Source organism: Abramis brama (genome assembly GCF_963993115.1).
Source record: "Abramis brama genome assembly, chromosome: 3".
In the NCBI taxonomy this organism is placed as follows: domain Eukaryota; kingdom Metazoa; phylum Chordata; class Actinopteri; order Cypriniformes; family Leuciscidae; genus Abramis; species Abramis brama.
Genome location: NC_139965.1, coordinates 53122536 through 53147446, shown reverse-complemented (window position 1 = coordinate 53147446; position 24911 = coordinate 53122536). Strand labels below are relative to the sequence as shown.

The following is a 24911-nucleotide window of genomic DNA, read 5'->3' as shown; positions in this document are numbered from 1 at the left end:
AGTGGCCAAGTATTTCTCCAGACCTGAACCCTATTGAGCACCTGTGGGGCGTCCTCGAGTGGAAAGTGGAGAAGCGCCACGTGTCTAACATCCAGCAACTCCATGATGTCATTATGGAGGAGTGGAAGAGGATCCCAGCAACAACCTGTGATGAACTCCATGATTAAGGCAGTGCTAGATGATAATGGTGTTCACACAAAATATTGACACTTTCGACATAGTTTTGACATGTTCACTTAGGGTGTACTCACTTTTGTTGCCAGCTATTTTTTCAATAATGGCTGTATGTTGAGTTATTTTCAGAGGACAGTAAATATATACTGCTATCCAAGCAGCACATTGACTACTCTAAAATCTATCCTAGTTTCATTTCTATATCGTCCCTTGAGAAGATACTAAAATGTGTGCTGAAATGTGAGGGGTGTACTCACTTTTGTGAGATACTGTATGTGTGTGCATGTTTGTGTGTATATAGGAAATAATGAATGAAGGGGGCCAAACTTATCAACACGTCAGCCATCAATAACCTACTTTAATTTTTTCTTTTACTTATTTTTCCAAACACATTCCCCCCTCATATACTGTAAATAAACCACGTTCGTTTATTCCAAAATCTAAAATAAACGTTTTGGTTTTCAGGTAACTTGCTTTACAGGAAAGCTCAGTCTCTACATACATTTTTGTAATGCTTATTATGTATTATAATAGTTGCCTATGTGCTGTAAAGAGTGTTGTATAATAACCTACATAAACACACGTTATCCACACCAAAAGGTAGGCTACTTATAAATAAATAGGTAGGCTAAGCTAGAGCCTATTTATTACCATTTAAATAGTATCAATTAAATAGTCATGTGGTGTCAAATTAACTTTTAAAGTTACTTAAGATTACAGTTTTTCAATTAATATCATAAATATGCTAAATAATGATACAAACAAAAATTGTAGATAGAGTAAACTGCGTGTCAGCAACCCAAATATCAACTGTTTTCACGGCTAAGATTGTTTGACTAGGGTTTCCTGAGAGAAAGGCCTACGTTTAAAAGAAATGGCATAAACAAAATAACCACGTAAAAAGCAGCGTCTAATAGTATGCTTTGTACATTTTATTGGGAGAACAGTAATGAAGTTGGGAACCTGATGCCGCGCTTTGTAGCATCCAGTAGAAAGCTGCGCGCGCTCTGCGGGGCGGGAGGAAGCTCGAGCGAGCTCGCAACACTGTCACATTTCACTGCCATCCTTCTGTCAAGAAACTTTAAAAACATTTTTAGTTGAGCTTATATTAAGTACTCGAATAAGGTGGATGCTGACTCTGGTTGAGTGATTTGAAATGAAGTGCGTCCTTGGGTGTTACGTGCACTTCTGTGCAGGGGTTATTATTAGTCTTATTACCTTTCCTTTGGCGCACGGGACTCCGTCGAGGTATAGTCTGTTTCAGGGCAGTGCTTATTCCAGCTCTGTTTCAAGACAACGAAACAAGTAAGTAACCCTTCTGTTCTCGAGCTGGCATTGGGGTAAAACCCCCGGGGTTTAGTTATCTCAGATGAAATGTTTTGAGAATAAATATCTATATTATATTATAGGCCTATACAGGATTCAAACTTTAAAACAGGATCTAGTCATGCAACTGAACTTGGTTGTAAATGTCAGCATATTTATGCAAAACTATGTGATTAATTAATAAATGCAGGAACAAATGAGTACAGTATTACCATTTTTTAACTAGCAAGATTAACGAACTAGAAATAGCATGCCTCTGGAGAACTAGTATAAGAAACTTGATATAGTTTAGTAATTAATGTGAAACTGCAGGACAAATGACTAGCGCTACATTAACATTTTAACCTGTTAACGAATAGCTTACACAAGATTGTTCAAGTCACCAACAGGTAATAGCAGACCTTTGATTTAGGTAAACTGTTAATAATTAGTTTATTTCCTATTTAGAACTAGCTATGGATAATTTCTAAATGAGTTGGTTTTTCCCCCTCTGAACTTCATCCTTATTTGTCGGCCTATCTATTTTCCCCTCACATTATTATTATTATGCTGCTATATGCCCCACTTAAAAAGAAGACAGCTTAGGTCCTTTTCTCACTGAATCCATAGTCATAGAGACTGCTCTGTAACATTTCGAGTTATCAGAAATGGCAAAAAAATTGTAACCTATGCAGTGATTTATTGATTTAAGGGGAGACCTGGTATAGTTGTAACATGGGGAGTGTTGTAACACCACCAAATCAGGATTACTCACTTCCTCACAGATCCCATATGAATGCTTGTCAATGCTATAAATAGGCACATGCAGATTTTATAAAGAAAAACAATATTTTGAGTTAAGAATGTACATTTTTTGACCAACACTATATTTTGTTTACTTAAACTTTTGCAGATAAAATAATTTAACTTATATTAGATTAAATTGTAGTTTATCAGGCAAAATATGATGCATTTTAACCTGCTAATTTCCCACCATTATGCTAATATGGCTAGCTAGACACTGGCTGACAGGGGTGGGGTGGGGTGTAACACATCTTTAAAAAAGTGTTACAACCACCCCCTTATATATAAAACTAAGAACAGTTTCTTATATAAATAATTGTACAGAATGCCAAGTCAGTGGAAAAGAAAGATAGATAGAGGTGTGCCTGCCAGTGTTATTAAAAAAAACAAACTGATGAGGTTTCAAAGAAGGGCAGGTCAGTCAGATCAGTTGCAAAGACAAAGTTGAAAGCCAGTGTTGAGGATTCTGAGACCTTGGACAACAAAAACTTTTGTGTTATCTATGGAAGTGTGGGTAAATGTGCCTTATGCAGTCTCTGGGCCCACCAAGCCTACACTTCAGGGTTAACAACATTAGTTTTTCACCATTGATTGAGAATATTCACATTCACACACAAACTCAAAACACTTTTTAGTCGAGCCGAGTGTTCATTAAGCATACAGTAAATACTGTTAAGGAAGTTTGTTCTAGTTGACTAAATTACACACACATGCACACACTCTTGAGTCAAACAGTAAGTGTATTTGAGCTGTGATCAATCACAGAAAGAAAGGCATACTTTTGGATTGTTTCACTAAACCTGTTTTTGAAGGATGTTGCATGGTGTGGCCACTGCTTTTGCTTAATTGTTACTATTTACCCTGATCGTGGGCTAGATTGTAACAAAGGCACACCATAAATGTGATATTCTTGCAGAGGTTTGAATTGGTGATTTGTGGGTATTTTGTACCCGGTTTCCCCTATTCCTCACAGACATATGGTTTCTTCAGTCTTGCTTCAATTATGCTTTTCACTTCACTTCTGTTCCAAATAATTAGTAATTTCTTCTAAAGGATTTGGTAATGGGTGCTACCCAGCTAATAAAATATGGTCTAAGAACGTTCTGTTACCATTCCCATTAAGCTGTGAAGTTTTTTCTGAATGCTATCTGAACATTCAAACGTCAGTTTTTAAAAGGTTTTAAAAGCTTTTTTTCTTGGTTCTACAAACATTAAATGAGCATTACATTTTATCATTGTGCGAACATTATGGGAATGTTCCTTTTGAATGTTCTCTGAATGTTCTGAAACAAGTATGTTCTGCAACATTTTTAAAAAGTTAAACGAATATCCAACTAAAGAAAAAAGTGGAATGATTGAATGTTTTTGCCTTGCGTTTTGAGAACATTATTAAAAACCAGATAACTTTGAACAAATGTATTAGTGTTTGTTCATAACTTTAAGAGAAACTTTTGCCAGAAATTTTTGAGAATGTTCCCGGTTAGCTGGGTATTTTCTTGGGTGTACAGTATTTGTTTTGATTGTTCTTTACTCTTTTGCAGAAACTGGTGTGCATTTGTAGTGCATAAAAACGTGACATGCACTGTGTTGGCGGCGAACGAAAACGTCATGGAGCCGCAGCTCTTGCCCTGTCCGCCGCATCATCCTGACTGCACGCAAGGGCTGATGTAAGTGTCTCTGGAGAGCGTGCAGTAGGCGGGGGGTTTGCATAGACACTTTTATTGCTGGAAGTGACCAGAGATCAGATTAGATGAGATCAGAATGGATTGAAGTGGAATTGCTCCTAGTAGAAGAAGCAATGCAGTTAAATTGGACCCGTCGACTGGCAGGTCATTACTGTTTTATCAGTATCCAAATTATTTATGACCGCTGAAGTGCTAGGGGCCGCACTAAACAGTTTTAGCTTGTGTACATTTTCCTGAGAACCTTTAAGAAATGTTGCAATTAGAATGTCCCCGCATGTTCATGCACATCTTGCTTTTAAAGCTGCACTCCAGATGTGTGTCACTGTTGGAGTAAATCATAATAAATTATGTACGTAATTCTGCACTTTGTTTATGTTTGCATGGCTCATGAAAAAAAAGGAATGCCTCCTTTTGCGAACAGAGTGGTTAGACAGCGAATTAGTAAGATCTCAAATCTCACCGGACTAATGTTGTCACTTTGCTCTCTCTGAAACATGCAGCACACATTCAGGAGATGTGCTGCTTAGTAGTCGGTCGTAGTATAGTAGTGTAACTTGTGGTAGACAAATGTCAAGTGTGAATTTTTTGTAAAGGTATTCAAGGTGTAAGGAAAATGTCATTACTTGATCATTTCACCATAAGGCACGAAATCTCTTGAAAATGGTATAAAGGTTTTTCAAAACAATATGAAACCAAGATGACCCTTGAGAAGAAGTACTACTTAGCACACATTTTTAAAAGAGTAGCCTACTTATTAAAGGTGCCTTGTGTAAAAATAAATAAATTCATACTCCACATTCCATACCAGATGGGGGCAGTATACCTCCAGAAAGTGAGTTGGTCTACTCTAGAGTATGAATATCTTCAAGCTACTCCCCTTCACCTTTACCAGTGAATATGTTCATATTCGTTTTGTTCATATTACATTTTTATTGTTAGTTTGAATTACATTAATTTGACAGACATCATTCGCTGATGTTGACCAAGCTAGCGCCAACGTAACCAGAGCTTCCAACTCTCACGCATTAACCGTGAGACACACGCAAACACTTTTCACACGCTCTCACCCCACACATCAATTTTCTCACGCACAGAAAAATCGCGAAGCAAAGAGGACACGGAGACCGACAGACTAGACAGAGCAGGTTAGTTATGATATAAAAAAATCTCAGCTCTCAGATTCTGTCAATTTTATTACGCAATTCAAACAATAAATACCGTTTTGGCGCTTGTAAAATGTTACACGACAGATCCCTAGCGCATGTGAACCGATCATCTCTACTAGCTAATAGTAAAAAAATCACGAACACTGAAAGATACAGTAACGTTAGGCTACAACTTACCAAAATGTATTCCTCATACATAATATCGACCAATCAGTGTTTTTTATCAGCGTGAAGAGGTCAATAACACAGCTGGAGAACAATTATGTCAGATTTACCTCAGGAAAGCCATTTAATATACATAATATAGGTCACGTAGTTGGCAAGAAAAAAAGAGCAATAGAGATTGTGCTATGTGTACTATATTACAGTACTGTATTTATGAACGTTATATACGTTTATCGAACAGCCTTCGATACATTTCTATGTTATAACTTCCCGAAAATCTACACAAACATATAAAACAAACTTCTAACGAAATACTAACAGCATCTTACTTACCAATCCAAAAGAAATGTTGCAAGTTCGAAGTCAAACCTCATTTTTTTCATGTCCATTAGTTGTCTCCAGCGATGGAAAGCAGTGCCAATGTTCTGTTCCTTTTTTTATCATATTTTATTTGAATGTAGTAGTGGGCTGTAGGCTACTTTCCACACGATTGACATCAGGTTCAAGTACGCCCACAAGCCGTGCGAGTTATTCGTGTATTGCATGTTTGGCTGGTGGTTATGTTGCCGGCATACCGCCTCCCATGGCCGAAACTGGTATTACGACATCTGTCGGGCCGTGGCTATTAATGCTAATGCTAATTCAGGTTGATATCTCTGCAGCACTATAACTTGACATTTTTTTAATGACATCATCGCCCTTATTTCTTCTCATTCTTTTGATGCATGTAGCTCATTTTTTGGATATTTTTACCTTAATTTTTACACAAGGCACCTTTAAGGAAATAATATACTTTAAAACAATTAGGGATGGGGCCGATCCGATCCAGTATCGGTATCGGGACCGATACCAGCGTAATTCACGTATCGGATTTTCCCGATCCAACCTGCGGAGATATCCGATATCCATGAGTCATGTCTGCGCTTTAACGTTGTCTGCTGAAATGACTCCAAAAGTGATTCCCGCCGGCGAGTCTGCTATAGCTGGCTGCAAACTGCGGAATGGATTTACTAAACAGAGGCGCGGCTCAATGAGACACAGAGTTATGAGAGAAATCCGTTCCGCAGTTTGCAGCCAGCTAGCAGACTCGCTGGCGGGAATCACTTTTGCTAGCCGCAAACTGCGGAATGGATTTCCTAAACAGAGGCGCGGCTCAATCTTTTACAGTCTATGGGCTCAATGAGACACAGAGTTATGAGATAAATCCGTTCCGCAGTTTGCGGCTAGCCAACATGTCCGCTTTGTGTAAATGCTTCACACAGTCAGAGCAAGACAGCTAAATGCAATGCCGTAATTCAGAGCTCTTTAAAGCTCCCTCGCGTCGTACAACACAACGAACGCAATCAAACATTTAAAAAAGCACCACGTTACTGTGCGTTCACACCAAACGCGAATAGCGCGTCAAATTCGCGTGTAGTTGGACGCTTGAATATTTTGAATCCATTCGCGCGTCCAGTGATTACACATACTACATGCATACATACGTGCATATCATACTTGCCTGTTGAGAGAAGTTTATTTCAGCATCATATAAAATAAACAATAATGATAACAAAAATATTAAAGCAAACACAGCTCTGGTATCGGAATTTTATCGGTATCGGCCGATATCCAAATTCAGGGATCGGATCGGAAGTGAAAAAATGTGGATCGGTGCATCCCTAAAAACAATATACTTAAGTGTGAACTGAATGTTATGTTTTCAGACACTTAATTGCATGTTAATAGAAATTAAATGAAAATATATTATAGATTAAATTTATATTAAATGCCATTGCCATGTTAGTCAACATGTCAAAATAAGTGTACTTCTTTAAAGGGGACATATCATGAAAATCTGACTTTTTCCGCGTTTAAGTGCTATAATCAGGTCCCCGGTGCATCTACCAACCCTGAAAATGTGAAAAGTGAAACCCAGTAACTTTGTTTTGGTGAGCCTTTCTCTGCAAGCATGTCAAAAAAAAAAAGCCGATCAGATTTCACTCCCCTTCTGACGTAGGAAGAGGATCTTATTATAATATTAACATCCCTTAATCTGCACGTTTACACCCACGGCGCCACCAGGTTTCACAAGCGACAACAGTGTAACTAGTTCTAACGCAATGGCAAAATTCAAGCAAAGCATGCAAACTGTTCTGTCGTTGCTGCACAGAAGAGCACTGAACACTATTTAGAGTCCCAGCCTCAGATGAGACCAGAGAGCAGTGGATTCATTTTATTTTCAACGGAAATCCCTCAGAAACAGATGAATCAGTGTAACTCCACAACAATTACATAAATGTATCCACTAACCATTCAGAAACGTCCAGGTGCCACATCTCTTCTTGAGTCTCTCTGTAAGGCTGTACTCCGCTACTGGTTATTTCTGAGATTTTGGATGAGTGAGATTATTCGCATGTTTTGTTATTGTATCCGAAGCTCGTGTAAAGGATCGTTCGTCTTCTGAACGGGGACGAGGAGCTGCAGCTCATTTGCATTTAAAGGGACACACAAAAACGGAGCATTTTGCTCACACCCAAAAAGGGCCAACTTTGACCAGCTATATTAAATGATCTGGGGGGTATTTTGAGCTGAAATTTCACAGACACATTCTGGGGACACCATAGATTTATAATACATCTTGTAAAAAGGGGCATAATATGTCACCTTTAAAGCACGACATAATATTATTAAATCATAATGATGTAAAATGTACATTTTAATTTGACATTATTACAAAGTGCACTTTTTAAAGTGTACATAAGTGTGTTAAAAACAGTCAGGAAAGTGTACTGTTGCTTTTTTTCATTAATATCTGCAAGTACATTTTTACAAATTTGTTTGAAGTAAAGTGAACACATTGTAAAGTGCACATTCAGTATAATTAAGTACACTTTTTTTCACAATAAGAATACAAAAAGTGCATTTCTTAAAACTTTATTACTTTATTAAAATTATTTTCTCAACCTGGACACTTATATGTCAATTTTTGGCATGACTTTAGGATAGGACTAGTGTCCCTCAATGTGGCATGTTGAAAATAATGAGCAAAAGGTGCCCAGTTGGTATACGTTCAAAGTGTGCATCTGTGAATGCTTTTTGGCTAATGTTTCCCACAACCCTTGTGCAGTGGGAGAGATTTTTTTGATGTAGTTACAGAAAAGTGGCTAGGAATCTGAGGCCAAAACAGTGTATTGTATTACAGGTACATGTGAAGTGCATACTTTTAGTTCATAGTTCAAACTGAATCATATATCTGCTTTTAACATCACAATTCATAACTGTCTTTCTAGGTATCATACTCCCCTGAGACCCATGTACAAAATAGGCTACAAACAAGTGACTGAACTGGAATGGAGGTGTTGCCCAGGATATCAAGGTCATGACTGTACAGAGCTGAAAGTTACCCCAGAGAAACCCAAAGTTGTTGAGGAACCACGTCCAGATGCTCCTTCCACCAACAGTCACCAACAAAGTATACTGGGTACGTATTTTTAATTACTTTGGATTTGGAAAAAAATGAAATGAGCAATATCTAAAACTGCAGTCCATAACTTTTGACATTGTAGCGGTTAATAAACAAAACTGCATGCGTCTTGCGGAAGAACATTGTAGCCCGAGCTACTTCTCTCTGTTTATGTCTATGACGAGTCACGCAGGTACTGGGCTACTCCACAGTGGGACGACCCGTCCCAGTCTAAAATAGTCCCAATATTTATATTATATTCTGTTTATTTACCACATAAGACATGTAGATTAAAGCTGCAGTCCATTTATAAACACTTGTTATAGGTGTACCGTTTTGATTCAGGATAAGACAAAAACACGGTTTGAAATATGGATTCATGATGTCTTCGCTTATATAAATGTAGTAAATTTTTAATACAAAAAAAGTTACGGACTGCAGCTTTAATCCACATTAGTACACTCATGAAAAGTAATTTAGGTGTCCAATTACCACAACTTCAATTAATCCATGGTTGCAAGCAATTTAATTAGACCTTTTTAGTTTTTTGAAACTAAACGTTATTTTGATGAGTTCTGTTGACATAATAATGTTGATTATTACATAGGGTTGGGAATCATTTGAAGAATAATGATTTCGATTCTGCTTATCGATTCCTATTCTTATTGATTCATAATTTCGATTCCATTAATGTAAAAAATAACTTGGATATCTTTCACATTTATTCTAAGTCTTACTGAACTACATTTCATTGTAGCTGAATACCATGAACAAAAATCAACAGGCTAAATAACACACAAGGAACTTTTGCCTGGTTTAAAAATACGCTCGGCGTCGTGCCTAACACCACCCCTTAGCTGTTCTAAATTCACTGTAAATCACGGCTTTGCGGGGCTTATTGCTTTAATAATTTAGCAATCGCACAAATAAATACAACTAAACAAAGATATGATTGAAATAAAGTGTTTTTAAGATTTTCAGGTATTCAGATACATGAAATGTTATAAAATATAAAATAACACTGCACTACATACAGTAAATAAAATATACTTTACAAATATAGTTACAAAAGTTATTTAGTAAAGAACAGCTTGTGAATTTTCTTTGTCTTTTGTTGTTTGATTAACGTTATTATAGAGACGGCAGGAGGAATATCAGGCTACTGTCACTTTAAGAGCTGCACGGATCCAATATACTGTTATGCGTTTTCTTTGTCAACTGTTTAGGTTCATTTAAGACATAACCGACTGTGTTTTTACGAGAATATTTTGACACATTTCACATTTTCTTTTTAAAATGACTTTTTCTGTGCTGCGCACACATCCAAAGCATGCGCACAGAGAAAGTTATTAACAGCGCACGGGTCTTCTTGTCATATTAGAATGCACACAAAGGAATTGGTAATTAATTGGTCATTTTATAACAAGTATTCGATTCCTGACCTTAAGTAATTCTGGTATCAATTTTCAATTCCCAGCCCCATTATTACATCAACATATTGTGTGTCATATAAACTGAAATTTCTCTGCTAATTAGTTTAAATAGAACTTAAAGGAACTTCCATTTTTCTCAAACAGTGACCCCTAGAGTTGCTGTGGAGTACTTGTATTTAAGGTTACTGTTGTAAATACCACTCACGCAGAGCAGTCTCTGCACTCTTCCGACCGCGTTTCTTCGTTTTCTTTGTCGACTCTGCCATGATTCACGTCTGAAATGCGTGCTAGAGTCTTCCATAGAGGCTGCTTCATATGTTGTTGATGTATGTGACATCGTGCCGTAAAGCAAGTCGTGATTCTCGCGAGACCTCTCAAACCTGCATTGCTGGTTTTTCCAGCACTGGTTTTTACTGCTTGGTCCATGCTTGGATGCAACTAAACTTGAATGCAACTAAACTTTCGCTTGTGATTAGAAAAAAAAAAAACTGTCTATATAATGCCATCTACACTACCAGTGCACTCATTCATAATACAACATGATTGACAAAAAAAGACAGCGAGATATATCTAACTGCAGAACCACAGAACAACACGTCACCGCAGTCTGAGGACAGCAGTGCCAGGGCAGCAGCATCAGACCCAAAGTAAAGCTGGCGCTGACGATCGCGTATCCCTCCCCAACCACTAACCCAACCCTTCACTATAACTATAAGCTCTACCTTAACGATTGCCCGAATCTCGTGGCTTAGCTTAAGTATTGTGATAATATTGTATCATGGGGCATGATTTCCACCCCTAATAAGTGCATGTAATTTTGGTTTGTTCTAGGACCAGAAGTGTTCTCTGAGACACATCCATGGTCTCAACCTGGGAGGAAAGAGCATCACAACACTCAACTGGGAGGTTATGGAGATCGCCAACAGGAGAGTCGCAGAGTTCAGGTATTAGAAGAAGAGGTGGAGCGTCTTTCTCAGACAGTACTAGACCTGCAAGCTATGACGTCAGCCAATGCAAACTTACGGTTAGATTTACAGGAAGATGTTACCAAATTCATTCTAAACACGTTGGGGAATTTGCAACAGCCACAGGGTGTCAAGGCGGGTGAAATTGAGACCATTGTGTTGCCATCAGACCTCCGTTTATCATCAGATACTGATGAACTGCAAAACCACATTACCCAGCTCTCCAACACAATCAGTTCCAATACTGATAGTATCCAAGATCTGCAGATTAGGATCCAAAACATTGATGGACAGATGCACCGACTAACAGAATCAGCCAGTACTGGACCACTTCAACCCTCCTCAACCGCTACAACCAATGAGTGTCCATGTCAGGCATACATCACTGAGAAGCTTTCTGCCCTTCGTGAGGAGCTTCTTCAAGGAATGGACATCAAAATAGCAGACATGAAGAGTGCATGTGACTACAAAGTGCTGTCTGTTCAGGAGCAGTGTGAGGAACAAGAAACCTCTTACTTGAGCTTGGCCGAGCTCCTTGATTCTAAAGAGACTGAACTCCGCAAAGAGATCCAAGACTTGCGTCTTCAACTTCCCATTGGAAAAGACCCAGGGGTGGATAGTCATGAGGTCCAGAATCTCAAGGACACCCAGCAGATATTGAAAGATGCCATTAGGCAACAGAATGCCACCCTTGCACAGATTGATGCACAAGGGCATATTCTGGAGGCAAGGGTTAGTCTTGCGGAAAAGAGTGCAGAGGTACATTGCCTCTATCTTGAAGAGAAACTAAGAAGGGAAAGACTTAAGGAAAATGAAGATCAAAGCATAGCCTTGGAAGAGAAAATAAATGCTGTTCAACATGAAAACATCACTTCACAGCTACTGACCACAGTTTTAGGTCATGATCAACGCCTAGATGCCTTGGAGAAGCATACACAGCAACTGCAGGACAAGGTTGGCTCTCTTGCACAGCAGATTAAGACCGAGATCTCTGTACCAGACCTCAATCAATCCATAACTTTTGAAATTCTGCTGCATCGGGTGGAAAATCTAGACGTGGATTTTGGGCGAAGCCAAGAACAAGTGAGGACAATGAATGGCTTGCTTAATGGTCTTGATGGACGGGTGGCTGGCATTGAAGGCATTTGCGGACGGTTTGAGCCAATGTCTGATAGTCTCAAACGAATTAAAGACGGACTGAACAAACACGTTACCGGCTTGTGGACTTGCGTCCGTCAACTGAACAATACAGTTCTAACACATACAAGAGACATCAATGTGTTTAAAGCAAATTCACACCTTTCAAAAGACAGGCAGGATGGGATCACTAATGCACCTACAGGTAAGCAATGCTCCTCTAGGGACAACATTTATAGTTATACATTTGGCAGATGATTTTGTTGAAAGTGACTTACATTGCATCAAGGGACACATTTGATCAGCTCTTGCTTTCCCTGGGAATTGAACCCATGACCTTGACATTGCTAGCTACATGCTCTGCTTAATGAGCTACAGGAAGAAAATTACAAAATTGTAATTTTGCAGACTAGTTTATCCAAAGAAGCAGTGCAGTATTTGCATGGGCAATTGTACTTGAAGAACTTGGAGTTTAGGGAGCCTATTTCTATTGGAAAATTGATGGAGGGTGTTTATTTAAAATGAGACAAAGACATCAGTAGAGAATTGAGATTGTCCTTCTCCACCATAATATGCAAGACCGAAGGGCTGAACGACTAATTTACATGAGCAATTCAGATGCAGCAGTTCACAAGACAAGTTAACGTAGACCATGTAAAAAATTATTGAAAAAGGCTGCAGGTGAAAAAAAGAAAGTTCTTAATGAAAAGGACAGTACAAAAAGCCACACAAAGCACATTTTTGGAACCACAACTTTCCAAAAATGTCTCATTCACACATAATCAGCACCAAAACTGTGTTCTCAATCATTGGAAATGATCTTTAAACACACTGCGCCCTTTTCTTCATCTGCACAAATGAGAAGCACTTTTGTTTCACTATCTGTCCAATTTAACAACTTTTGTTGACTTTCGAGTGACAGATGTTACTGTAAACAGTGTGCAGTAATCACATCTCCATCAGATCTTTATGATTGGCCAAAGCAGACTTCTTATACACCAACGCATCCTGGCCACAGTTGCATAAACTGCTTAGACTAGTCTTACCAGTTAGTCATGTAGTTTTTTTTTATATATATTTTTTATTAAGACTGGTCAGAATTTATGAAACTGATCAATTACATAAACAATAGATCAACAGATTGATCTATTTTGATTTCCTCTTGGATAACAGCTAGTTGTTCAGACTAGTTCTTAAGACACAAAAAAGTAACTATGTTGATGCAACTGGCCCCTGGTTTGTTTTTGTCAGTACTACTAGTCAAAACTATATATCCTGCTGGTCTCCTTTTGGTCTTTGGAAGCTTCTGCTGTTTGAACTCCACACTACAAATGTAGGCTAAAGTGTACATAAGGTAGTGTTTTAGAGGGATTTCCTTTAAATGCAGAAGAATGTTTATGTATTGTGAGCAGGTAATTCCCAGGGGAAGTAGTATTTCCCCTTTACGTTTTAATTGTACACACATGTTTCAACTGGACAGGCTTCAGAGCAATGTCTGGACTTTTATGAGATTATATTGTGTGTCTGTGCTTGTGTGAGCATGGATGTGGGCATCTGCTTCTCATTTGGTGATTTTGTGTTCGTAATTTACAAGATGTTCTGGACACATTAGTTATCTTGCAGTTTTACCTAGAAGCGTTCAGAATAATGTAGAAAAATCCAATGGCATATAAGACATAGCCACTAAGTGATTTTTAAACTTAGCTTTGTTTGAAGTAAATCCAAAGGACAAACCCAAGTGCTCTATAAAGAAATCCAATGCATCATGAGCCTGAATATAAGGCAATTTGTAGTACACTGTTACTGAACTAAACTAACTTTTTTAAGTGGATCTAATTGATTCAGTCCCTGTTGTTGAGTGAATAATATTGTCTGCTGCCTACATACAACTAAAACATTTCTTATTATCTTATGTTTACTTATGGAACAGACCCTACATTTTAAACTGTGTGAGCAGCTGTGACATTTGATCTGTGAGATGGTAGTTTCCTTTCAGCATCTCTCAAAGCTCACACATGTATTTATATAGATTTTATCTGGAGGTCTATTTGTGGGACTCCATTCTGGGAGAGTGGACGTTGATATAACCACTGCGTCATTTGGTGTCCCATAATGTTTTACGTTCTCTCCCTGTATTTTTCCTTTTTGTTAAGATGATTTCTATTATATTCTGATATCAAAGGATGTTGGTTGGCATTTTTAAAAAATCTCTCTCTCTCTCTCTCTCTCTCTAGATATATTGCACTGTGTGTTACCTACCAATAGCTTTGTTTCTAAGTTTAATACGGTTGTTTTAACTTTCTGTAATTTTTGTACTAATCCAGAGACTGTGTTCCATGTTTTTGTTGAATGTCCAAGGCTAGTACCACTGTTTACCTTATTGGAAAGAATACTTGGAAGCTTAGGTTTTTGTTTTAACAATACATTCTTTATTTATGGATGCAAGTATTCAAAAACGCACAGAGAACAGTGTACTTTAGCAAATTTTGCAGTTGGACAAGCTAAACTAGCCATTTGGAAGACTTGCAGAATGGCTGCTGAAGGGAGAAATATGAGTGCGCTGAAAATGTTTACTGCCTTGGTTGAATCAAGAATCAGATTGGAATATAAATTCTATCAAATTACAAAAAATGTACTTGAATTTGAGTCTAAATGGTGTGTGAATGGTGCTTTATTGTCAATATGTGAAGATGAAACTATAGTGTTTAATTGGTGATGTTTAATGGTCAATTTCAATTTCAATTTTTATTTTTAATTTTTTCTTATTTAGGTTTCTATTTTTATTTTGGAATCGTTTTCCGCATGTGTATATTGTAACAGTATGTCTGCAAGGGTGAAATATATGATATTTTAGCGTTTTAGTACATGTTTTAATAAAGAGTTGTAAAGTCTCTCTCTCTCTCTCTCTCTCTCTCTCTCTCACTCTCTCTCACTCTCTTTAAATTTTAAATTTTAATTCAAATGTTGCTTTATTGGCAGATTATTAGCAGTAGTTTATGATAAACATTTTGTACGTTTTATATTCTAATCCCTGAACACATGCAGACACACTTTTGGCAGACATTGCGTTAAGTCTGAGGGTGGCATTTTAATGTTCACCCGCATAGAATGCTATTTTATTAAAATTGCCTTCATGTATTAATTGCCTCCGAATGTTGTTTTAGAACAAGTTGCCAAGAAATTCCAGTGAGGAAAAGAAACAACAGAACTATAAAGGCTATTCACATGAGCATGTTTCAATTAAAGGATTTATACTTTCATTAATTTGATACTTTACTCCACATAGGAAGAACAGACATGCCAACTAGTTACTCAATAGATATTACATCAATATTTGATGCAGACACAGCTGAAGCGGATTGATATTGTTATTAGGTTTATGTAAGGCAACGTGAAAATAAGTGGGCAGTCTAAAAATCTGCCCCAATGGCTCTCAATTAGAGCGTGCTGCAGTTCCATTTTTCACCACAGATTTACATTGGATAAAAGTGGGGCGCTGTAGAGCTGGGGAGGGCTGTCCCACTCAGTATCATAATACATCCATGCAAGTCATGCGTTATATTTTAACATATCCTGCTCACTTTATGACTTAAAATTGTCTAGAAAATCCAAAACATATTTATTTCAGAATGCTGAACACATTTAAAATGTATTATTGATGTATATTTTGGTGAGGCACTGCCCCAAGTGCCCTTACATATGGGACATTTACATTTAATCATTTAGCAGACCCTTTTATCCAAAGCGACTTATAAATGAGGAGAACAATAGAAGCAATCAAACCAGCAACAATGCAACAATATGGAAGTGCTGTGTGACTAGTTCTATTATATATAGTTCTATCTATTTTTTTAAATAGATATAAAGAATAGTAAGTGTTCGTATTAATGGGTCAAGTGTTGATGAAAAAGATGCGTCTTCAGTCGTTTCTTGAAAATGGCTAAAGACTCAGCAGCTCGGAGTTTAGTTCGGCAGGTCATTCATTACAGCTGCATGTAACAGTCCATCTCAAGGGATTTTTGCCTTTTTGGGTTGGCACCAAAAGTCGACCTTCACTTGCATAACTCAAGCTTCTGGAGGGCACATAGGTCTGAAGTAGTGAGTTTAGGTATAGGGGTGCAGAGCCACTGGTTGTTCTGTTAAGCTAACACCAGTGCCTTGAATTTGAAGCAGCCGGCAATTGGCAACCAGTGCAATTTTATTAGGAGAGGTGTGCCGTGCACTCTCTTCGGCTTTTTTACATTTTCTTTAAGGGTTATGTTTAGGGGTGTTGTTAGGGAACAGAAAATATGATTAGCTCAGTATAAAAACCATTACGCATATGGAAAGTCCTTGAAATAAAAGGAGTACCAACGTGTGTGTGTGTGTGTGTGTGTGTTTCAGCACAGAGGGTTTTTTTGTGTATAAGTCACTGCTATGAAGTTGATGATCAGAGATCTGTCACTGGATGAGATCATGTGAACAAGCGGGTGTGACATGTGAAGCTGCTCCCTCTCTATTTCTCTCATTGTTAGGGAGCAACTAACTGGAAGCAGTGTATAGCTTTACACTGCAACTTGTTGGAAACAACATGGAAGAGTTACATTAAAATTACTGTATTTAAATCACGCTGCTTTACGTACAAGCAAGCTACTTCAAGGCAGCGCTTCAGTGGTTCAATAAAGCTTACCTTCCAAAGTAGCTTTTCACATGAGCTGTAAAATAACCAAAAATTACAACAGGAATAACATTTGAGTTGCAGCATTCGTACCAATTTAATTCATATTAATTCACAGTATCAGTGCAGCAACTCCCAAAATGTCTTGTGCGTCATAATATCAATTTTTGTTCACTGTTAACCAGTGCTCTCAGCTGAACTTATTTCAGGGCTTCTAACAATGCGGTCTAGTGGCCATACGTTGATACTATTAGTTCATTCTTAGCCAAAAGATATGTTGTTTCATACATTTCCATTCTTATGTTGATTGTTGCCCCAGCACCTTATCGTTAGAAAAGTTTCTCCTTAGAAAAAAAAAAAAAAAAAAAAGACCCTTTTTTTTTTTTTTTACTGTGCCCTTCAGGACTTTTCTACGTTAAACATCTGTGTGCATAAAGGTACACAAGCAGTAGCTGAAGAGACCTTAACTAGACACACTGAGCACAATGTTGTCTAATTATGGGTTTTTGAACATAAAGTATTTGGTGGGAAATACACAAAAAACACCTGGACTCTGAGGCTGTTACTCCAAAGTACCTTTAAGGTAAATCAGTTTACTTAACAGCTATCTTGGTAACACCTCCACCAGCTGTTTTTAAAGTAGGCTAAATAACAGACATACAGCTCCTATCTTCTTAAATGGGGAAAGACATAAATCTCCAAAACTATTTGTCAGAAATTCAGTAGGGCCTTTCGAAACAGTGGTGTCATTTTGTTTCTTTCACTCAGATCAAATATTAATAATAATGAGCAGTCCTCACCACCATACAAACCATCATATACATTGACATTTATAATTATTTTATTATTAAGATTACACAGAACATTTTAAGTTTATGAATATGTAAAATGGGTAGAAGCATTTTTTATTTGATATATGACAGTCAGACCTGCTTTACTTGTCATTCTGTCCTCTCATAAGAATTCTTCTACCTTTATCCAGGTGTTCATAAGGATTTTTTTTTTCCAACCCTTCAAGTTCAGAATATGACTAAATTTGCCGTACATCTTCAGGTTTCAAGTTTTTTTTTATGTTCAGTCTTGTTAAGATACAGTATTGAATCAAATAGTCAAAATAGGCCACACCTTTTCACCAATGCATTGTAATTCTTTCTCAAACAATTCTGGGAACCAATTTATTTGAGCTGTTTTTAAGGTTGCACTTTATTTTACAGTACATGCACTTACGTACTTACAGTGTTCTTATCTAAGAAAGTACTGGGTGATATGAGGTAACTACATGGGTTAAGATTATGTTCAGGGATAGGTTCAGGATTAGTAGCTAGTTATTACCCAGTTATTGTAATTGCTATAATAAGTACATAATATGTACATGGGGAACCGGACTGTAAACTAAAGTGCTACCATTTTTAACTACTATGTACTTGCATCAGACATACAATGTACTTATTGTGTTCATGTTGCATTGCAAAACACTTGTGCTTCTATTGAGGCGGGATATGGGTAAGGTTAGATTAGGGACAGGTTTAAGGGACGACCAACAGAAAAATTATTAACGTAATTACTGAAATTAATTACAGCGGTAATTATATGCAGGTATTTTTAAAGTCAGGGGTCGGCAACCAATGGCATGTGAGGAGGGATAATCACTGGCTAAAGAGGTTTTTAATTGAAATTTAATTGAAATTTAGTTGAAATAAAGATCAATTAACTTGCATATGGACATACATTTTTAGGTAATTCCTCAGTCACACAGCCTGTTTTATTTTAGGTGCTATAAATACTATTAAAGTGTGAGGTTTTAACCTGATCTGACAATCCATTCGCATGAATGGAGGAGTGTGCTTCTGTGATTATTAAATTTAAGATTTTTCTGATGCAGCATTTCATTTGCACAGTTTAACTTGAAAACTTTTGCACAGTTGAAAATGTTTCTGTTTCTACTGGCTTTTATGCAAATCTTAGCACAGAATTTAACATCAAGTCTTTTACTTTCCTAGTTCATTTGTGTCTTTACACAGCTGAGATGCATTGAGAATCATTTTGGAGTCAGATTGTTTCACTGAATTAAAAAGAATTCTAAAGAGAACCAGATGTTGATTACACTGGTCTACAGCCAAAATGCTTCTGAAATAAATGGTCAAACTGTTCTAATTCTGGGTCGCTGAGAACGAAAATGATGCTTAAAGTTGCTGATTGGTTTTCAAGATATGCAATTGGTCAGTATACATGACCCTTGACTTGAAGTTTTCAAATAAGGCTACGTCTACATTAATCCGGATACATTTGAAAACTGAGTTTTCATTTCAAAACGCTCTCCGTCTAGCGTTTTCAAGTGTTTTCCAAAGGATTCTCATCCACCTGAAACGTCGGGAAATGCTAAATGGACCGTACAGCGCATGCATAAAACCTTATAAAAGCTCACTGAGATGATACAGACAGAACAAACATCATAAAGTTATCATGCTAATCTTCTGGCAGGATCATTTATTTAGCAAAATATCTCACTATACATGCGTCCAGGTCGCACTCACTCACCATTATATGTTTGGTCTGAAACGCTGCTGCTCTCTTGTTTTGCAGCAGGACAGCAATTGCGAATAAATTTCATGTTTGCAGGACTGTGAAATGAAGAGTGTACAATAACATATCTTTAGACACAGTGTGAAAGTGAATAGCACATAACAGGAACAAAACGGGTATAAACATAGATATCTATTGGTTCAATATGCGTCACATGACTAAACATGCGTCATCGCTTTCAAATACTGTACCTCAGTTCAGTCCACACTATGCGAAAACGCCATTTTCAAATTTATCGTTTTCAAAAAGCGTCGTTTTCACGTACAAAAACGCAGTCTCAGTGTGGCCAGAAGGCCAAAATGGAGAGAAAAAGATGCGTTTTCAAATGAAAATGTATTAGTGTGGACAAGGCCTAAGCCTTAAGGACTTGATGAGCTGGATCAGGTGTGTTTAATTTATTATTGGGAGATACAAGGGTCTGTGGCTTTACCATTGGAGAAAGCCTGGACGTCATTGAATTTCAGGCAACAGTCAATCACTGTTTTTGGGAGAACACAGAAATGAATGAGAAGTGCCATTAGCTGAATCATACCTGTCACACAATTGTCCGTAACTTCTCTTATAAAATTTTATTTATTTTTTTTGCTAACCTTGCAGGCTTGCCTCCAAATGGCTTTGCTGTGGCCCTTCGGGAGCTGAGTTTTTCACCCCCGTCATACAGTGTCGTGCCCTCTCATTTGTCAGTGTTTGATTTTGCAACGGGACACATTTCTGTTTAGCCAAAGTGAGCAGAGATGTTTCTTACTTGTGTGAAGGGTGCAGATAACTTCAAATGGAGCCCATCTATGCTTGCAGACTAATGCTGGACAGTGACAAGAGATGCTCCATTTAATGAATACAAGAGACAGACCAAGAAGTGCCGAGTAGACACTGGATAGGATTAAACTATGTACATAACAGTTTTTTGCCTTTTGTTTACACAAACAGGACAGGCGACAGGTACTGTCTGCACAATAAACATTGATGTAAAATGTAAAAACTTAAATATACTGGAAACAGTAGCCAGTTTTTTTTTTTTTTTTTTTTTTAATTGTCATATTTGAATTCAGAACATCAAAGTACATAATAAATAGCATAATTTTATCTCTAAAGCAGACGACTTCTAAAAAATTGTTGTCCAGTCACACCTGTTAACTGTCAGGCATTCTTTATTTCTTCTCATCCATCACTCTTCTACCTCTCTCCAGGTGTTTCTGAAGGTACAGCAGCTGTAAAAGTTTCCATGGAGGGATCTCAACCACTCCCATCACTGTCTGCCATGGCGTCTGGGGAAGAAGGGCCTCGAGTGACCAAAATCTCATCTCGCACCCCTAAGGGGATCAATGGGAGTGGGACATCCATTACTGGCTATGCAGGAGCACCAGGTGATTGTGTTCAGATATGTGTGTGTTTATGTATTGCAAATGTTTGAGTTCCATTACAAAGCTGTTTACAACTGCTGTCTCACAGTATTTGTTGTATTGTTCTTGACAGGTTATCCTCCGATTCCCGCTGCTGCCCTCAGTCCTGATTCTGTTTCTGGTATTCAACACTCTATTATAGCTGAACACAGTATTGGGGAATTACTAAATAAATTAAACTATCAGAGTTTGAGCTTTTTGATACACGGGTAACACTTTACATTTTATTTGTTATCATTTGTTTACTACGTTAGTAAACTAACAAGGAACAATACTTCTGCAGCATCTATTAAGCTTAGTTAATGCTAATTTCTATATTTACTAATAAAACATTTTTTAATTAAAAGTTGTATCTGTTAACATTAGTTAATTACACTCGGAAATAAGATGACGAGACAATGGACAATTTTAATTTTGCTACCTAATATTAACAAAGTCCCATAAATGCTGTAAAAAATATTTACTAATGCATTAACTAACGCTAACAAACAAGACCTTGTTGTGTTGATTGTAAATATAAAATTTTGTGCAAATATTATTATTTATTTTTTTCTAAAACATTCCTCGCAGAAATGGATACATTTGATTCTGGGGAAATAGTATCATGATATCAATGAGTGATTAAAAAAAACAGTTTAAAGGACTTGTTCTGCCAATTTGATTATATTTAAGGCAGCAACTCAACTTAAGTTTTTCAGCTGAAGTAGGTGAACTTTCTTTTCTGTGATCCACTGGTCCTTAAGCTCATGAAATCACCAGATCCAGGGGGATTCCATGTGTGTGGTCAGTTTTTGGAGTGTATATTTATTGGTTATTCAATGCTATCATCCTATTTGAGATTTGAGAGTCATTGATTTTGAGACAAATAGCTCTAAAATTGAAAAATATGTTGATTTTTCTTGCTACATTTCGCAACTTGCAGTGTAGCACTACTGCTAGTAGTGAAGCTAACTGGTAGTTACTTTTTCAATACAGTAGCTTGGCTGTAGTTTAAGTTCTATGAAACTGTAGCTTGCCATAATTTAAAGCAGCTTCCCCAACACTAGATGAACATTCAAAATATGTTGTTATAAAACTGAACAGGATTTTTACAGGATATTTACAATATGCCGTATTTCCATATCTACAGCACAGATTCCACTGAAGACCATTCAAATGGCCACAGGTAACTAAACCTCACATGTATTTTACAGCGCTGTATTGTCACTGAGTGAGGGGAAAGTGAGTGTGTTTGTGTGTTTATGCAGGAGAAGGGCGTGTAATGACCTATGTGTCGTTTTCGGCTGGTCTGACACTTGTGCCATTTCCTGGAGAAATCGGTATCATCCGATTCAACAATGTTCTGTTAAATGATGGAAGACACTACGATCCACAAACAGGTACACAGTTTTAAAATCATGCTTTTTTATGATCCATTTATGGTGTTTGCTATCGCTCTTGTGAATAAAAGCACTTAATTGTGTTGAAAGTTTACTTTCATGACTATCTTTCTTAACACACTTAAGTACACTCTTAAGAGTGCACTTTGTAATAATGCCAAATTAAAAGTTTTATTTCAAAATACATTTAAAAAAACTGTTTTAATAATCTTTTGTTGCGCTTTGAAGTACACTTATTTTGATTTGTTGACTAACATACTAAAGCACAAGTACTTTATTATAATTTTAACTACATCTAAAGTTTATGTATTTTAAATGTACTAAATTGACACTTCCTCATTACAAATGTGTAATTACAAAAATATTTAAATACATGACATGCAGGGTTTTAAAAGAAATGACATGATAAAGTATATTTTAGCTTATCACAAATGCTTGTCAGTATATTCGGCAGTTCACAAACCATATTTCAAAGACAATAGAAGTAATAATGAAATGACATAAAGATGTACTTAAGTCCTACTTAAGTGGGTTAAAAAGCACTCTAAGGTTCAGCTAGCTGCATGTAATATAAATGTTAACTAACATTAATTAAGTGAATGAAAACATTACATTCAATTTACACTTAAATATATTATTTTAAAGCGTATTATTTCTCTAGTACTCTTTTTAAAAGTATGCTATACTTGTCTTTAGAAAATGTACAAATGTAGATTGACTTCACACACAACAACAACAGCAGCAATCTACATACATACAGTATGCCTTTGCTGTAATCTGAATCTTTATTTTCACAGGTGTGTTCACTGCACCCATGGACGGACGTTATCTTCTCAGCGCTGTCTTGACTGCTCCAGCAGGAGAAAGAGTCGAGGCCTTTCTCTCAGTAGCCAATCGCAACATCCAGAAGCTTTACACTGCTGGGACGGGGAGCAGAGGCTCTGAGGACTGTGTCTGTGGTGGGTCGGTCACTGCAAGTCTTGCTCTTCATTTGAAGCGCGGCCAGAGGACGGGACTTGTGCTCACATCAGGAAGGCTGGCGATTTCAGCATCCAGTGAAATTCTGTCTTCATTCAGCGGAGTTCTGCTTTACCCAACGGTAGCCAAGCGATAGTCGACAGCCAACAGCAAACATTAAAGGGGTCATGAACTGCATTGTTTTATAATGTTTCATGTGGTGCATTTATAATGTTAGTATGATTTTTACATCAAAAATTGTCATAATTTAGAAATAAAGGCATTTTAACTACCCTGATTTCAGCCTCTGGTTTGAACGTTCTGTTTGAAGGGGCGTGTCTGAAAGACTTCAGTGTAAACGCCCACTGCTGTGATTGGCTAACAGCTTGTATATGAAATAAGTATTACAAGTGGTACTCTCTCGAAAACTTTTAGCACGCTTTTACTATTACAGCTCTCAAGGTTAACTAATCGTATGAAATGTTTTTTTATAGTATTATATTTAGATCTATGGCATGAAAGGTTGCAGTGATGAGCATTGTAGCCGATCACAGTGAGTGCATGAATGTGATCTTGTCATTGCAATTCGATTTCTGCACACCAACGAATGCTTTCATCATAACTAGTGCAAACACAATGTAAATAAGAGATCCGTTGATTATCCAGAACTCAGTCACTGAAAAGCACGCGCTGTTTGATTGACAGCTACAGCGATTGCAAAGATAGCGTTCTTTGATCGCATTCTATATCTAATTTAATCACAGTTTAAATAACAGATTATTTTCATCCTACTAAGAGAAACATTGTGAAGTAGACCGTTGAGTCACTCACTGGTTTCAGATCATCTGACTGAACATGTATCATTACATATCAGAAATCACTGGTCACAGATCAGGCATTAGAATTAACAGTTACTTACATGTTGTGGCATTACCGACGAGTCCATATCGAAAAAGTCTGTTTGCAAAGCCTGTGCCAAAATTGCAACTGTGTTACCAAAGAATCCACTGTGAAATGTGTGTGTACAGTCAGTGTACCACATACAAATAAATAATGCTCAAGTGAGACATTCACATTGTTGAAAATAAATAAAATAACCACATTCCTATAAGGATCTTTTAGAAGTTAATGTTATTTGTGGTCCATCCTGTTAGCTCTCTGTAGATTTGAAAATTAAGCTTTTCCCCGTTATGGTTGAATCACGGAAGCTATACCAGTTATTTTGCCAAGAGATTTATTATTTATTATTTTTATATGCATGTGTCAGACATACGAGAGAAACAGGCATAGAAGAAGGTTAAAGGCGAAGGTGGTCTTCATTCCAGATTTCTCTTTCCTCTCACCCCCTCATGCCAGCTATAATGTTTGTCTGGGGTTTCTCTTCCCTCATGCCTCTATGTTTCTCTGGGTGCTACACTATAAGCATTGAGCTTATATACACCACTGAGGGACTTACAACTTCCTTGTAAGATAGAAAAACATGTTGCTTATGTTTAAAATGGAACGTATACCTCATGCTTACACATGGCACAATCCACTTTCCATATTAAGAAACTATCCCTCAGTGTATACATTTGTGGTACATTTGCATAAGTGGAACATTCCTTTCCTTGTAAAGAATATGCCAACTGTACACATTTGATGGATCATCATCAG

General features: G+C 37.3%; 1 protein-coding gene across 1 annotated transcript; it reads left to right on the top strand.

Moving 5' to 3' along the window:
• Positions 1-1330: 1330 nt before the first annotated feature.
• Positions 1331-23552, top strand: emilin2b (elastin microfibril interfacer 2b; the record flags this gene model as incomplete). Its single annotated transcript, XM_084110250.1, has 9 exons — positions 1331-1479; positions 3825-3950; positions 8572-8762; positions 11009-12484; positions 20707-20883; positions 20993-21040; positions 22049-22084; positions 22167-22298; positions 23096-23552. 9 exons carry the CDS (start codon positions 1331-1333, stop codon positions 23410-23412), a joined length of 2652 nt encoding a protein of 883 aa, XP_083966376.1. The 3' UTR covers positions 23413-23552.
• Positions 23553-24911: the final 1359 nt, after the last annotated feature.